Source organism: Petromyzon marinus, chromosome 24 (genome assembly GCF_048934315.1).
Source record: "Petromyzon marinus isolate PM22_M1 ecotype Great Lakes invasive population chromosome 24, UKy_Petmar_22M1.pri1.0, whole genome shotgun sequence".
Classification (NCBI taxonomy): Eukaryota; Metazoa; Chordata; class Hyperoartia; order Petromyzontiformes; family Petromyzontidae; genus Petromyzon; species Petromyzon marinus.
The window spans coordinates 3,769,064-3,783,318 of NC_133690.1; the positions used below are offsets into that span (position 1 = coordinate 3,769,064).

Here is a 14,255-nt window from a genome sequence, read left to right on the forward strand (position 1 = left end):
AGTCCCTGACGTTGACTTGCTTGTCGGAAGGGGGACCACCTCCCAATTGCACACAAACACAGACACGCACACAGACACAGACACGCACACAGACACAGACACGCACACAACGACGATCCCACGTATTTAAATTTCGATTTAAAGCTTTCGTGACTGCAAGGATTCATCTTCTTTGGTTCTTTCGGTAAAGTCACGTAGAATGAGCTCTGTAGTCCCGACAGGTTTGCTCCTTTCACCTGAAGGCCACTTGTGTTGTGGCCGAAACGTCGTGAGAATTTTATTGTTTTATTTTATTATTTTATTCTCATTCTACGTGACTTTACCGAAAGAACCAAAGAAGATGATCCCACGTATCCCCAAAACAGGCTGTTGTGGCAAGTGCTGCTAGCAAGCACCGCCGATGAAGGCCGGCACGGCACACGAAGGGAGTGGGTGGTCAGCACCACGCCCGGCCGCCTTTGTCTCCCCCTAGTGGCGGTGTTTACACAGCCCCCCAGGTACAGGAACACCTTGCACTTTCGTCTGGTGAGGGACCAGAACAAGGACGAATGTAAAAACAGAGAGCCTTTATATTTAGCTTGCACATTTAATTTTGGCTGGCGAGAAACACACATACAAATAACGACAGTAAATATATAACACGTACGTGCGAAACCTAACTAAACAGAAATAAAAGAAACAAAAATAAACGTAAGAATAAGTTAACAAAACTTAAATAAATAAACACTATCACCACGCTTGGGGCCCATTATAAATATGTTGTGTGGTGAATGACGACTCGGAGGCAAGTTTCCAGGTAAGGGCTTCCGCCGGTTTATTAACACAAGGGAGAAATTACTGCACCAGAGGTAAGTGCCCCTTACACTGGGTCCTTCATGGGGACCCCGGGCTCTATCTGCTGCTAGCCCGGCTATCTCTGACAATTTAGATTAAAGTGATCAGTGTAACTCTGTACTACAACAAACAAATATGGCGCAACCAAAACGTATTCGAAATCGCCAAAATAAAGTTATAAAAAATAGTGTAGCAGTTATCTTAGGGGCCGTCCATAAATGACGTCACGCGATTTTGGGTGATTTTTGACCCCCCCCCCCCTAGCACCACGGTGTTAACAAAAGTCAGACCCCCCCCTCAAATATGACGTCACAAAGCTCTGCCCCCCCCCCCAACCAACTAAAACATGCTTCAAATCGCATTAAACTATTGTCATTGTAGTGCGTATTTAATGTGGCGCTGCACTCTGATGTTGTAGGAGAAAACATTAAAAAGTATATGTAATAAAGTAGAACGTGTTGTCTATATGTATTTAAAGTTGCGCATTTTTATGTGACGTCACATTTCTCACCCCCCCCCCTCGTCCCAATCGTCACAAATGTCTGACCCCCCCCCCCCCCAGGTGCGTGACGTCATTTGTGGATGGCCCCATACCAGGCGAGGTAGTTAACATCTCCTAGCCACCCCAGCGCCCACACACCACGGATCTTCCTACGTAAAATAGTCGGGCGATAGGCTAAACGGGACCATCCGTGTAACAATTTAAATAGAAACTTAAACTATAACGAAGGAGATGGGAAAGACTGCACGTACCCCCCGACGTCACGCCTGCTGTTAACTGTCGGCAAATGACGTCATGTTATGCTGCAACGATGACGTCATCGCGCAGATGTTCCCTATCAAGTGGGGCCGGCGCGGGTCGAGTGATACGCGGGCGACTCACCCCTCACCCTCACCTCGCGAGCGACTCACCCCTCACTCACCTCGCGAGCGACTCACCCCTCACTCACCTCGCGGGCGACTCACCCCTCACCCTCATCTCGCGGGTGACTCGGTGAGTAAACCCACAACATTTGCAATTTCAGTACGACGTTTCGCCAGTAATTACCACCAGCCTCATCAGGCGACAGCCAGATACGTGGAGAAATCCTCCTGTTTCGTTCTTAAATATGTGGATAATATTGGTCACGAAAGCCTTCGTGTTAAACGTAACTATAGTGCTATCATGGCACGGATAATTTGGTTGTGTTCCTCATTAGCAAAGGTTCAAACGTGGCAAAGGTGAGAAAGCCCAGAACACAGAGTGCAGGTTTGTGTCTTCAAGTATAAAGCCTGTCACGCTTCTTCCTTGAAGCAACTCGTATCAGTTTAAAGTTGTGCAAAGTCAAATGGGCCCTCAGAATTTGTCGTGACAGCAGTGAGTACCGAAGGAAATGGGTTGGACTGTACGCATGCTTTGGTGTGTGCAGTTTGTGACTATCAAACGCTGTGCTTGAGAACACGGGTTTTTTTGGTCTCCAGCTGGGAACTGTGATTTTAATTCGGGACCTCACCATCGCTCGCTTATCTCTCATACACAGGGCATTGCTTTAGACCCGAAGCCACCTCTCACCCTCCTTTGTGCCGTTTCAAGGAGCCGTGTCACCAGTTTCAAGTGTTATTTTCTTTCACCAGGTTTAGAACTCAAACAAGATACCAGGATGAATCTTAACTTACAAAAGTGACCTATTTGTTTTGGTAATATCCCGTCTCTTCAGTTGAAGTCTACCGTTGCCGTGCGTGCAAGTTTAAATTGGTGTTATTTTTGTCTTCGCAGACCGTGTCGTTTGCCTTCCTTTGGGGGTGGAGGCGACGCAGAGGAAAAATATTTTCTTCTGCAGCCCCTGGCCCTCAAGTGACTGGCGCATGAGACTCCTGGCTGTGGTGATGTCACGGGTGAGGCGCTGTGGCCGCCCAATAGGTATTGAGCATGCAGCCAAAGCGGTGGAGCCAGCAGAAAAGGTGACATCATTTAAAATATAACATTTGGTGTTGTTTCAATGTCTGAATAAAACGTTCTTAATCTCTCTGCAACCGGCACCAAGTCATGAGACATTTCCTTTTGGGTACTCTGTTAGAAAAACTTGGGGTCCCCTCATCTCCCGCATCTCACTGATGAAGCCCAGTCATCATACGGCTGTGTGTGTAATGTCATAGGTAAAATGCAATACAGTAAAAACCTTGGATTGCGAGTAAATTGGTCTGCGAGCGTTTTGCAAGACGAGCATCAATTTTAAATAAATATTAACTTGATAAACGAGCGAGGTCTTGCAATACGAGTGGTGCACGTGTACGCTTTGTACTGCCGAGCGTCACGTGAACACAACTGATATACGAGTGCTTTGATATACGAGTGTTTTGGATTACAAACACGTTTCCGGAACGAATTATGCTCACAATCCAAGGTTTTACTGTATTTTAAAATGATTATTTAAAAAAACCCCATAAACCTTTTACAAACAGTCAATGCCGTTGCTACCACCACATCTCACAAACCCACTGTCACGGTCAATGCTGTTGATTCTGTATCTCACCATTCTTCATTCTGCCAGATCCTGCAGCACAGTCAATGCCTGACCCTCCAAGTCTTATTTACAATATTATGCCACCAACTGGGCGTGGGTCTGCCCCTTCATCGCTCACCTCTGGGTGACAACTTCAGTGTCTGTTACAGTAACCTGCCTTCCTCCTCGATCCAGCTCAAGCTGCTCAACGTCACTCGGATTATTACTTGGTGCACTCTGACCAAAGAGTAGAGAGACTTGTGATCATTTCGTAACATTTTCTGGCCATGCTGCAGGATGTCTTCGGCAGTTGCTGAATGCTGTCACTTAGCTGCATTATATCTGAGTCTGTTTAATAAAAAATGAAAATATTCATTTATAATGGAAAAATCCGATGAGCTATGAAGCTCTTTTTTTACAGATGTCCAGTAGGGGCGGGTAAAGACGTTACAGCAACAAACAGTACAAAGACACGTGATAGTAGTTCATAGTACAAGAAAGGTAAATAAATAACCCATATACAAACAAATAAAACTAAACCATCCCCATCCTACCAGGCAAAGCCCACTGAGGTATTCACTTCTTTTTCATATATCTGTGACAGGATTTGTTGACACTGTTTTTGATTTGTACGTAAGCACTGTTTATTGTTTGCCCTGTTTGCAGAAAGTTCTGTTGCGGCCACTGCCGAGGGTCTTCAGCTGTGGTTGTCCTTGTAAAGTGAGCTGCTCTGCTCAGTCGGCCTTCACAGCTAAAATAATGAGGCCCCAGTCGGATTTCAGTCGGAAAAAAATTGCACAATGAATGGGGCGTGAGCCTGGCGCTTGTGCAGAATTTTTTTTTCCCAGATGTTGCGACGAGATGAAACGTACTGCCATCAAAGGTGGTGGCACCCTTGTGCAACTGCAGATTAGAAGAGCAGCGAAACTGCTCCTGGTTTTTGTTCGTTCTTTTTTGGGGGGAGGAAAAACAAGTTAGGTTTGAATTTTTGCGACGTTTACAATTGGGTGGAAACGGCTACACCGAAACAACAATGCATTGCCCTGATATGGGAATGTGGCTGATAAGACATGACATACACACAGCCTGTTTGATGTATGGCATCTCGTTATTATTTTTGACATTCAATGTGGGATATGGTTTTCGGAAATTCATATTTCAACTGTCCACATTGCTGCTGATGTGTGCTCGATTCCTCTTTGCCGGTCGCTCACAATCAACCACTCGTCGCGAGCAGCATTCATTGGAGGGGAAGCATAAATGGCCTTACCACTTTTGTCGTCATGACAAACATGCTTATGACCTTGTAAAATGCATTGTGAATCTCCGCAGGCTCTCACCCGAATTCTTTCCAATTGCATTCGAACGAAAGTTGCGCGCGTGCGTGTGCGCGCGTGTGTGTGGAGTGTGCAGGTGACGGAAGTGAAATCCAAAGATACAAACATTGCGGCTGCAATGGAAGGCAACAATCTGACAGTGGAGGAGAAGAAAATTCTGAGAAACCACACAGAGGCCTGTCTGGTGCGTCTCCGTTTGTGCTCGCGTGTGATTCTGTTTACGTGCAGGAACAGAGTGGAATCACTGTCAGTTTGACAGCTACAGGCTTAGTGCGGCCTGGAAGGGTATTATTAAATAAAGAAAAATGTTCATGTAATACAATCACAATTCTTTATAAGGGAAACAAATATCAATGAATAACAATTGAATGATTACCAATCGATTATATAATTACAATACCCCTCTCCGCCTCAAATCACTGCCCCTGAATGAATTAAATGATGACGTCACCCTGCTGCTGCTCTATTTAAGACCGGGAGCAAGTGGAAGGCCTTACCATTCTGGCAAATTGCCCGATGATGCTGGATGTAATTACCAGCGAAACGTCGTACTCAAATTTTAAATGATGTTGATTCACTCTTCAACACACCGGTGGGCTAAAGTGGTGAATTATTTGTCCTTTGTAAACGTGACACTTTTTCACTCTCATCGTGTTTTCGTATTATTTTTTTGTAACGTTCTGACCCACCCCGACTGGACATCTGTGAAAAATAGCTTCCATAGCTCATCAGATTCCTCCAGTATGAATACATCCATTGATTCCGACATTTTTGGCAAAGGGCAGTGCAACAAAGTTCATTGTACCGTGCTACACTCCGCTGCCTGCGCTCCCCAACGTCACCGACCCGCACTGTGCAGCGTGGTGAAGCACGGTGAAACAACTCCACTGAACCACACAGTGGTGGACACGGGCCCTCGTCCAGCAGTGTGTTGACAAAAGGACTGTACGTGTACAACGTGTCACTGTCGGTAGTGGAGTGGAGAAGCAAAGCCGACGCACTTCCTCAATAGTGTTGCTAAGCTGCCCCCCCCCCCCACCTCGTTGTCAAGTGTCTGAGAATCCTTCTCATGCGCAGGCAGTGGGATGATGCCACAGTCTGTGAGAATGGGCCGCCTGGTTTATTCACATCCGGCCAGAACGCTGCAGTCGGGTGGCTTTTAACGCTGGCCTGGAGCAGGTGCTTGGCTTTGCTAATTCAGCACGAAACACGGCGGGTGTGATGACACGGTCGGTGTCGCCCGTTTGTCAGGAGTGGTGCTACAGTTGCATGGTCATGAGGCCCTAGATCAGTGTTAACTCATTTGCAGAGTCAGGGGATGCACTTTCGCTGACAAGTGTGAGGGCCGCCGCACTGCCTGCAAGGGGGGTGTTTTCACATTTGTGTACCTAGGGATTGTTCGGGGGCGCCTGTGGCACCCCTCACAACCATTTACGGCCTTCGGCCAGGAATGTCACGAAAAAAATTGCACACGAACGACAGATTCGCGCAAGCACCCGATACTCCGTTTTGAAGCTTTAAAATGAAACATCTTTGAATTGTATTATGTTTTGAATTAGATAATTTTATTTCTTCATTAAAAGATTATATTATTTTACATCTGGAATAACTAAATTGAAAACGGCATTTCGTGTGAATTTCCTCTCGTCGTTAAGTAGATGGCCTTGCTGGGGGTTTGGTTCGATGCGGACTTTCACCCGCCCCTCTATAGCCCCGCCAAGCGTTGGTTGGCTGCTTGGTCCCGGTCACGTGAGGCACTTCAACCAATCCGTGCCGCGTTAGTCACAATGACAAAATCACAGACCTAGGTGTTTATATATTAGGATTGTCGGGTGGCCGCATGTCATGGGCCGCACTCCAGGGCCGCCAATGGCCCGCAATGGCCTCGCAATGAAGAACACTGCCCTAGATGTTCGATGATCCCTCGCATATCACCCTAAGCGCCTCCCCCCCACCATCCATTACCCTGTGACGTGGTAGCGCATTCGCCGCTTGTTGCAGATGTTCACGGTCTGATTCCAATCGGCCGCCCTGGTTATTACTGCCGGTGTTTAACCACCAAAAATACCTGGCGTCTGCTTCACAGTGGGTGTTAAAAGACCCTGTGACAGGATTTGCAAGAGCAGGTCAAGCGTTATGCCGCCGTCACGGTCCAAATTTGCCAAATTCTAAAAATGGCACCACAAATCACTCAATTGGAATTATACTTAGCATGAACCTTCTAAAAAAGAGAGACTCCTTGAGGCTTACCTTGGGTAAACAAGCATAATAATATCACAATAATACAGCCGCCCCTGTTGTGTTGGTGAAAACACAGCCCTGCACACCGACTTGTGACCCAGCAGTTGCAGGCATAATAGGGTCCTACACGTTTCCTTGGAACTCTTAAGGAAGCGTTCCTCTACACTTTGTTCCTAGATGAACAGAAATTGAATGCTGCCACTGTGGTGTAATAGCAGTACGCTGCACTTGCAATCCAGATGTCGTCAGTTCGAACTCCTGGCACGGCATTTGAAACCATTGTGCAAGTTTTTTTTTGTGTTAAATGCTCTGCGTCTGTCCACCCAGCAGTGTGAATGGGTAGACGATAGTTTGTCGATCAACACGTCTGATATGGCGGAGGTATAGTGTGGGCACTTCCACCTCTTCTAAGATGTCTGGCCAGCGTGGAAAAGTAGGCCAAACACCCTGTGAAGGGGTTCTCTCGAGCTATCGATGAGCACAGTTGGCTACGTACGGTGCGAAAGAAGTTCGACATACGTAGTGGAAGTCCCGGCAGCATTGGTGTGATAGTGCAATTGCAGGGGCTGCATCTTTATCCATAAACGTGCGTTATGAGCAGAGGTGCCGGGAGTATTGTGCATGGAAATTTCTCCTTGAGAAGTGAGCAGAGCGCTGAGTAGATTTGAGTAGGTTTAACACGGGTAACACCCACAGCCAGCAGTCACTCGACCCTGCTAAGGGGCCCGTCCATAAATGACGTCACGCACCTGGGAGGGGGGGGGCGTTTAAGAAATGTGACGTGACATCAAATTGCGCAACTTTAAATAAATATAGACAACACGTTCTACTTAATTAAATAGACTTATTAAAAAATTTTCTTAGCTCTTTCGGTAAAGTCACGTTGAAGGGAAACAATAAAATAATATATATATAAAACAATAAAAATTCTCACGACGTTTCGACCATAACGCAAACGGTCATCACCTGAAGGGAAACAATAAAATATATATAAAACAATTAAAATTCTCACGACGTTTCGACCATAACGCAAACGGTCATCACCTGATGCTGCCATGATGACCGTTTGCATTATGGTCGAAACGTCGTGAGAATTTTTATTGTTTATATATATATTTTATTGTTTCCCTTCAACGTGACTTTACCGAAAGAGCTAAGAATCTGAATTACTGCAGTCACGAAAGCTTTAAATCAAAATTTATTAATAAATGTTTTCTCCTACAACATCAGAGTGCAGCGCCACATTAAATACGCACGACAATGACAATAGTTGAAAGCGATTTGAAGCATGTTTTATATCTTTTGGGGGGGGGGGGCAGAGCTTTGTGACGTCATATTTGAGGGGGGGTCTGACTTTTTGTGACGCCGTGTGACGAAGGGCGGGGGGGGGGGGTCAAAAATCGTCCAAAATCGCGTGACGTCATTTATGGACGGCCCCTAACCCACAAGAGCTATGTGTCCTGTGGCGCTCTGTCAGTAAGGTCTTGCCAGTAAGGCTTCACCATCCATCTGGCCTCAAGATTGTGATGTTGGGACGACGTAAGGGGGTGATGTTGCTGTATGTGATCGCAGTTGAGTAATTGTTCAGGTAATTTTTCACCATTGGGGATGTCTTGGCCGACATCTGTTTTATCGTGTGCCTTTTGTTTTTTAGATTTAAGAGGAAACCAGAGAGCCCGGAGGAAACCTGTGTGGAACAGAGGGAGAACATACAAACTCACACTCACACTCTTCAGAGTGGGGAGAATTAACGGGGGGGGGGGGGGGCATACAAACTCCACATACGCACAAACTTCAGAACAGGCGGAGAGCATACAAACTCCACACAAAGGCACCCGAAATTGGAATCGAAGTCAGCCCTTTTCTTGCTGTGATGTACAAGTGTCACCACTGCACCACCCCCATCCTGCCGTCCACCATCGATGACTCAATGAACTGTGATATCCCATCGCAGCGCAGTAACTGACACGCGCGAGACCTTGTGGAATGGAAACGCTGCGTGCGTGCGTGCGTGCAGGCAGGCAAGGACACGTACGTGGACCCCGTGTCCGGCTACTCCGTGTTCACGAGCCGCTCTCACTTGCTGCGTGGGAAGTGCTGCGGCTCGGCCTGCAGGCACGTACGTACGCACGCACGCAGCGGCCAGTCGCGCAGCACACGCACACGGTCCCACGGCGCGGGTGGAGAACCGTCTGGAACGCTCTTCCAATATGAGGAAGGCACTGGAGCTATGCACTTTCAAATCTAGATTGAAAATGCATGTCTTTAAAACTGATCCCTCTATTTAAGACCGCGAAACAGGAGGATTTCTCCACATTTCTGGCTGTCGCCTGGTGAGGCTGGTTGTAATTACCGGTGAAACGTCACAGTACTTGAATTGTAGATGTTGTGGCTATACTCCAACACGCCGGTGTGCTGAACTAGTAACTAATTGGCACGTTTTGTTTACGTGACAAACCTTTACTAATTGGCTGTGTCAGGTGGCGGCGGGTTCAAGGACACGTTTATATTTACACGATCTAACCCAAAAAAACCTCTTAATGGCTCTTTAAAACTGCTTGTTGTGTTTAGTTTGTTGTCCTTCCCCCGCACCTCCGATGAGCACGGTTGGCTACGTACGGTGCGTGAATGACGTTCAACATGCGTCTCCTCTCCGAGGGCCAGAGGCGACTCTCACATATCCCCGGTTGGGCACAGAATCAGAATCTTTATTTATTCATGGGGAAAAAAATCCGATGAGCTATGAAGCTCTTTTTCACACTGTCCTGTATTCGCGCACACCATTGATTTATCCAATGATCACGGCAGCAGTAGGAACGCGCACGAAAAGTAACGCACGTGGCGACCGAGTTGCTGTGTCATCACCATTCTATTCGAGCAGTGGTTCTTCACCATTACTGCAGTCTTCTACTTCTTTGGTTCTCGATGGTTAAAACTTTTGCAATGTTAATAAATGCATGGGGCTTGATGAAACAAAGTAGTTGTACTTACGTGCCCATGCTTTATTTGTGTTTTCGATGATTTACCTTCTAAACAAATCTGGCCGTGTCTCGCACCCCCATGCGCACCCCAGTTGACGAACCACTGTATGCACTGGCGGAGCCAGTGGGGGGGGGGGGGTGGCACGTGCCCCCCCGCCAATGATCCGATCGAAATTAGGGATTTCGATCTGATCCTTGGGGTTTATTAGTAATAAATCGGCATTTTGCGACCCCCACTGCCACTGTGTAACATATGACTACGTGCCAGGGACGCTATGAGATGATAGGACAATAGACTGAGTCCATAAATGGCCTGATGCAGCATCTGTCTCCCTCGTCTCTCCCATTTCTCCACTCCTTTTCCCTCCGTTCCCTCTTATTCCCTCTTATTTCCCGAGCCGATGTATGCTGGTGTTTGAGTACCAACCGTGTCTAAGTGTACGTGTACGATGTACGCGGACACAGGGATGTGGTTACCCTCACGTTGACACTGGCACACGGCCGCACACGCTGAAGCGGCGTCTCCCCTGCCGTCCCAGTGCCCCTTTGAGCAGGTGAATGTCAAGGACCGGCACAAGAAGAGCACCTACAACGGCTACTTCTACACATGACGACTGGAAGATTGCGGATTGCAGTCATCTTCACCAGGGCTACTGGCAGGCGGATGGTCTGGTGTGTGGCGGCTGCTTTGTGGTGCTGCGGTGTCCAGGGGCACACGGTGATAGAAGTGTCCACAGGGGTGATGTCGAAGTTGTCGTGGCCTAATTAGGCGCATGTAGGATGTACAATGAGGGAAAGAAGTATTTGATCCCCTGCTGATTTTGTACGTTTGCCCACTGACAAAGAAACGATAAGTCTATAATTTTAATGGTAGGTTTATTTTAACAGTGAGAGACAGAATAACAACAACAAAAATCCAGAAAAACGCATGTCAAAAATGTTATGAATTGATTTGCATTTTAATGAGGGAAATAAATATTTGACCCCTCACGTCTCCAGCGCCATGCCGCCGCAGCAGCATGGCGCTGGAGACGTGAGGGGAGACCCCGGCCAGAGACATGGGCTCCAGGCTCAGGTACAGAGACTCCAGATTCAGGTACAGAGACTCCAGACTCAGGTACAGAGACTCCAGATTCAGGTACAGAGATTCCAGACTCAGGTACAGAGACTCCAGATTCAGGTACAGGGCTCCAGGCTCAGGTACAGAGACTCCAGATTCAGGTACAGAGACTCCAGACTCAGGTACAGAGACTCCAGATTCAGGTAAGAGACTCCAGACTCAGGTACAGAGACTCAAGACTCAGGTACAGGGACTCAAGACTCAGGTACAGAGACTCAAGACTCAGGTACAGAGACTCCAGACTCAGGTACAGAGACTCCAGACTCAGGTACAGAGACTCAAGACTCAGGTACAGAGACTCAAGACTCAGGTACAGGGACTCCAGACTCAGGTACAGAGACTCCAGATTAAGGTACGGAGACTCCAGACTCAGGTACAGAGACTCCAGATTCAGGTACGGAGACTCCAGACTCAGGTACAGAGACTCAAGACTCAGGTACAGGGACTCCAGACTCAGGTACAGAGATTCCAGACTCGGGTACAGAGACTCCAGGCTCAGGTACAGGGTTCCAGACTCAGGTACAGGGTTCCAGACTCAGGTACAGAGACTCCAGGCATAGGTAGAAGGCGCTGTGAAGTTTGTAGAGTCTTAAATTACAAGCATACAGCTCTGTACCCCTGCGTTCACCTTGTAAGAAATGAGTGGAAGAGATACCTCCTAAGAACCCCCTCATCAGTCCCTCTCAAGACTGCATCTCCCTACAGAGTTTCCTGGGGTTTCCAAGTGAACAAATTCAAATATATTTACACACACACACGTACGAAAAAAACATGGACATTATTTAAAAAATATGCTTTGTAAAATAGTAAGGTTGAACAAATTAACAAAGTAAGGACATCTGAAATGTGAGTTTTTTAGAGGTTGGTTGATATCACGTATTCTGTCAAATGTGTAGCATTTGTTTTGGAATATTGTACCATTACAGTTTAAACAATGTTTTCGTGATATAAGACCACTTTGATCAGAATATTTATTTCGACTGGACGAATCCGATGGGCTGGCGGAGGCAGAGCGACTGGTTGTTTTAAAGGGCAGGGCCTAGGGCATGGGTTGGCAAATATGTGGCTCTTTAAGGACTGCTGTTTCGTGACGTTGTTTATTAAGGACCCACCGTCTCGTATTCACCACACAGTGCATTTCGGCTCTTGAAATATTGAGTTTTTTGTTATCGAATTCTAAAACAAGTGGCTCTGCTTGTTACTTTTTTGGTTTGCCGGCACCTGTCCTGGGGGAAGGGAGGAGGTTGTTTTCAGAATGCTCATGAAGGACACAACAACTGTGACTCCATAGAATAGCTTTGAATTAACAGCATAACGGGTCTTTCAGACTTGCTTCAACATGATTCGTTTGTTCATGCCGACATTACCGAGTGATGCGTTGTATACTGTGCTGTGTTTGCACAGAGGCCCCAACTTGTTGAAATGAAAACGGCTAGGTTGGCACAGTGGGGAGGCACGGGTGACGATTCATCTGCCAGTGATCTCAATCAGTCAAAGCCATGGCACCTGGGTCTGTCCCGTGACCTGTCAGTGAGCCTTCGACACTTCACGTGGCCTCAAAGTGCAGCTAGCCTGGCACAAGCGCCGTGGTGACCTCACCTGCACTTAGTGGCGAATGGCTGCTGTTGTTCCTGTTTACGTGTTTACACGTGTGTGCGTTGACATGTGTGTGTTTACACGTGGGGCGAGGGGTAAGTGTAGCGGTTAGCACGCTGCGCTTTGATTCCTGCTCACGGCCAACACCAGTGGCGATTACTTGAACCGGTCCTGGGACTCACCTCGGTCGACGCAGCCTCAAATGATTACCTGGTGCGGTGTGTAAACATCGCCACTGGGGAGACAAAGGCGGCCGGGCGTAGTGTTTTCCACCCACCCCTCCCCTCGTGTGCCGTGCCGGCCTTCATAGGTGCTCGCTAATAGCACTTGCCCCTACAATCTGTTAAGGCTACACGGGGGATCTTTTATCTTTATATTCTTGGTTCTTTCTGTAAAGTCACGTAGAAGGGAAACAATAAAATAATAAAAATATAAAAAGTAAAATTCTAACGACGTGTGAAGGTTTTCACACCTGATGATGATTGCTTGTGTTGCAGTCGAAACGTCGTAAGAATTTTTTTTTTAATTTTAATTATTTTGTTGTTTCCCTTCTACGTGACTTTACCGAAAAAAACAAGAATTGAATCCTTGCAGTCACGAAAGCTTTAAATAAATAAAAAAATATTTGATATTTGTTTCCACGTGTGCGCGTGTTTATGCGTCGTGGTTACACAGTGCGGAGTTCACGCGCGCACAGAGATCGCTTCGAAGCAAATTCCGCTGTCAGTCAGAGAGGCATCGTCTTCTTTGCGTGTAACGTTACAACATAACTCAGCAGACAATACGCCAACCTTGTCCATACATCGCTCCCTCCATCTACCGGTTTGAAGTGTGTTTGACACATCCCATCAGCCACACGTACCTTCTGGGGGAGCGCATACTTTCAGCAGAGTTCATTTAATGCGCGTACACAATCAGTGCCGCCGCAGTTTTGAACCGCCAGGCGGCGGTGGGTGCGGTCGTTGCGTTGTGGAATAAATAATTTAAGTTGTTTTTTTATTATTACACGCTTTTTATTAACTCTGTCTATTGTTGTATCCTCAAATCTTGTAACTCAATTTTTATCCACTTCCCAATGTGGTATCGACTGCAAACTTGGTATGCTTATGTCATACTGATGACAATACTGTATTCTATCATGAAAATAAAAAGTATATATATTTTTACAAATTCTTTTTAATGTTATTTTTTTCCTTGGGTCTAATTGTCCACGCTTAACTGACGTTGGCTGTAAAGCACCACAGTCCCCCTTACGTTGTGGCGAGCTTCGATTCCACTCCCTGGAGTCGTGGAGTTCTTTCAATACTAGTACGGTACATTTTATTAAAGCGTGTTTAAAAAAAAAGTTTTTTAAAACATTACTTTTACAGTGTGGTACGCAGCTGTAAAAAGGAGACGTTACTAATGTGTTCTGTTTATCACTAACGGCAGACAGCCACAACAGCGCAGTGGCAGGACCCCGGGGAATCTATCGGATTACTCAAATGACACAACTCGATTTTGTTTCGGTTTAAAAAAAAAACCCCAATAAGTTAATTCTTTCTTAGGCGATCCCCAAGTGTGTGTTCACGTATATTCCTATAATTCAGGTGAGCCATCACACAAGCTGACCATGTCAGCATGAGAGTGGCACGTGCGATTGATCACAAAGACCAATGAATAA

The 14,255-nt window shown here is 46.7% G+C and overlaps 1 protein-coding gene across 1 annotated transcript; it reads left to right on the top strand.

The window, feature by feature from the left end:
* The first annotated feature begins 1,652 nt into the window (after positions 1 to 1,652).
* On the top strand, positions 1,653 to 13,762 carry LOC116938961 (uncharacterized protein C1orf53-like). The gene is made up of 4 exons (XM_076069338.1): positions 1,653 to 1,828; positions 2,591 to 4,838; positions 8,913 to 9,014; positions 10,416 to 13,762. The coding sequence occupies exons 2-4, from the start codon at positions 4,629 to 4,631 to the stop codon at positions 10,485 to 10,487; spliced, it is 384 nt and encodes a 127-aa protein (XP_075925453.1). The 5' UTR covers positions 1,653 to 1,828; positions 2,591 to 4,628; the 3' UTR covers positions 10,488 to 13,762.
* Positions 13,763 to 14,255: the final 493 nt, after the last annotated feature.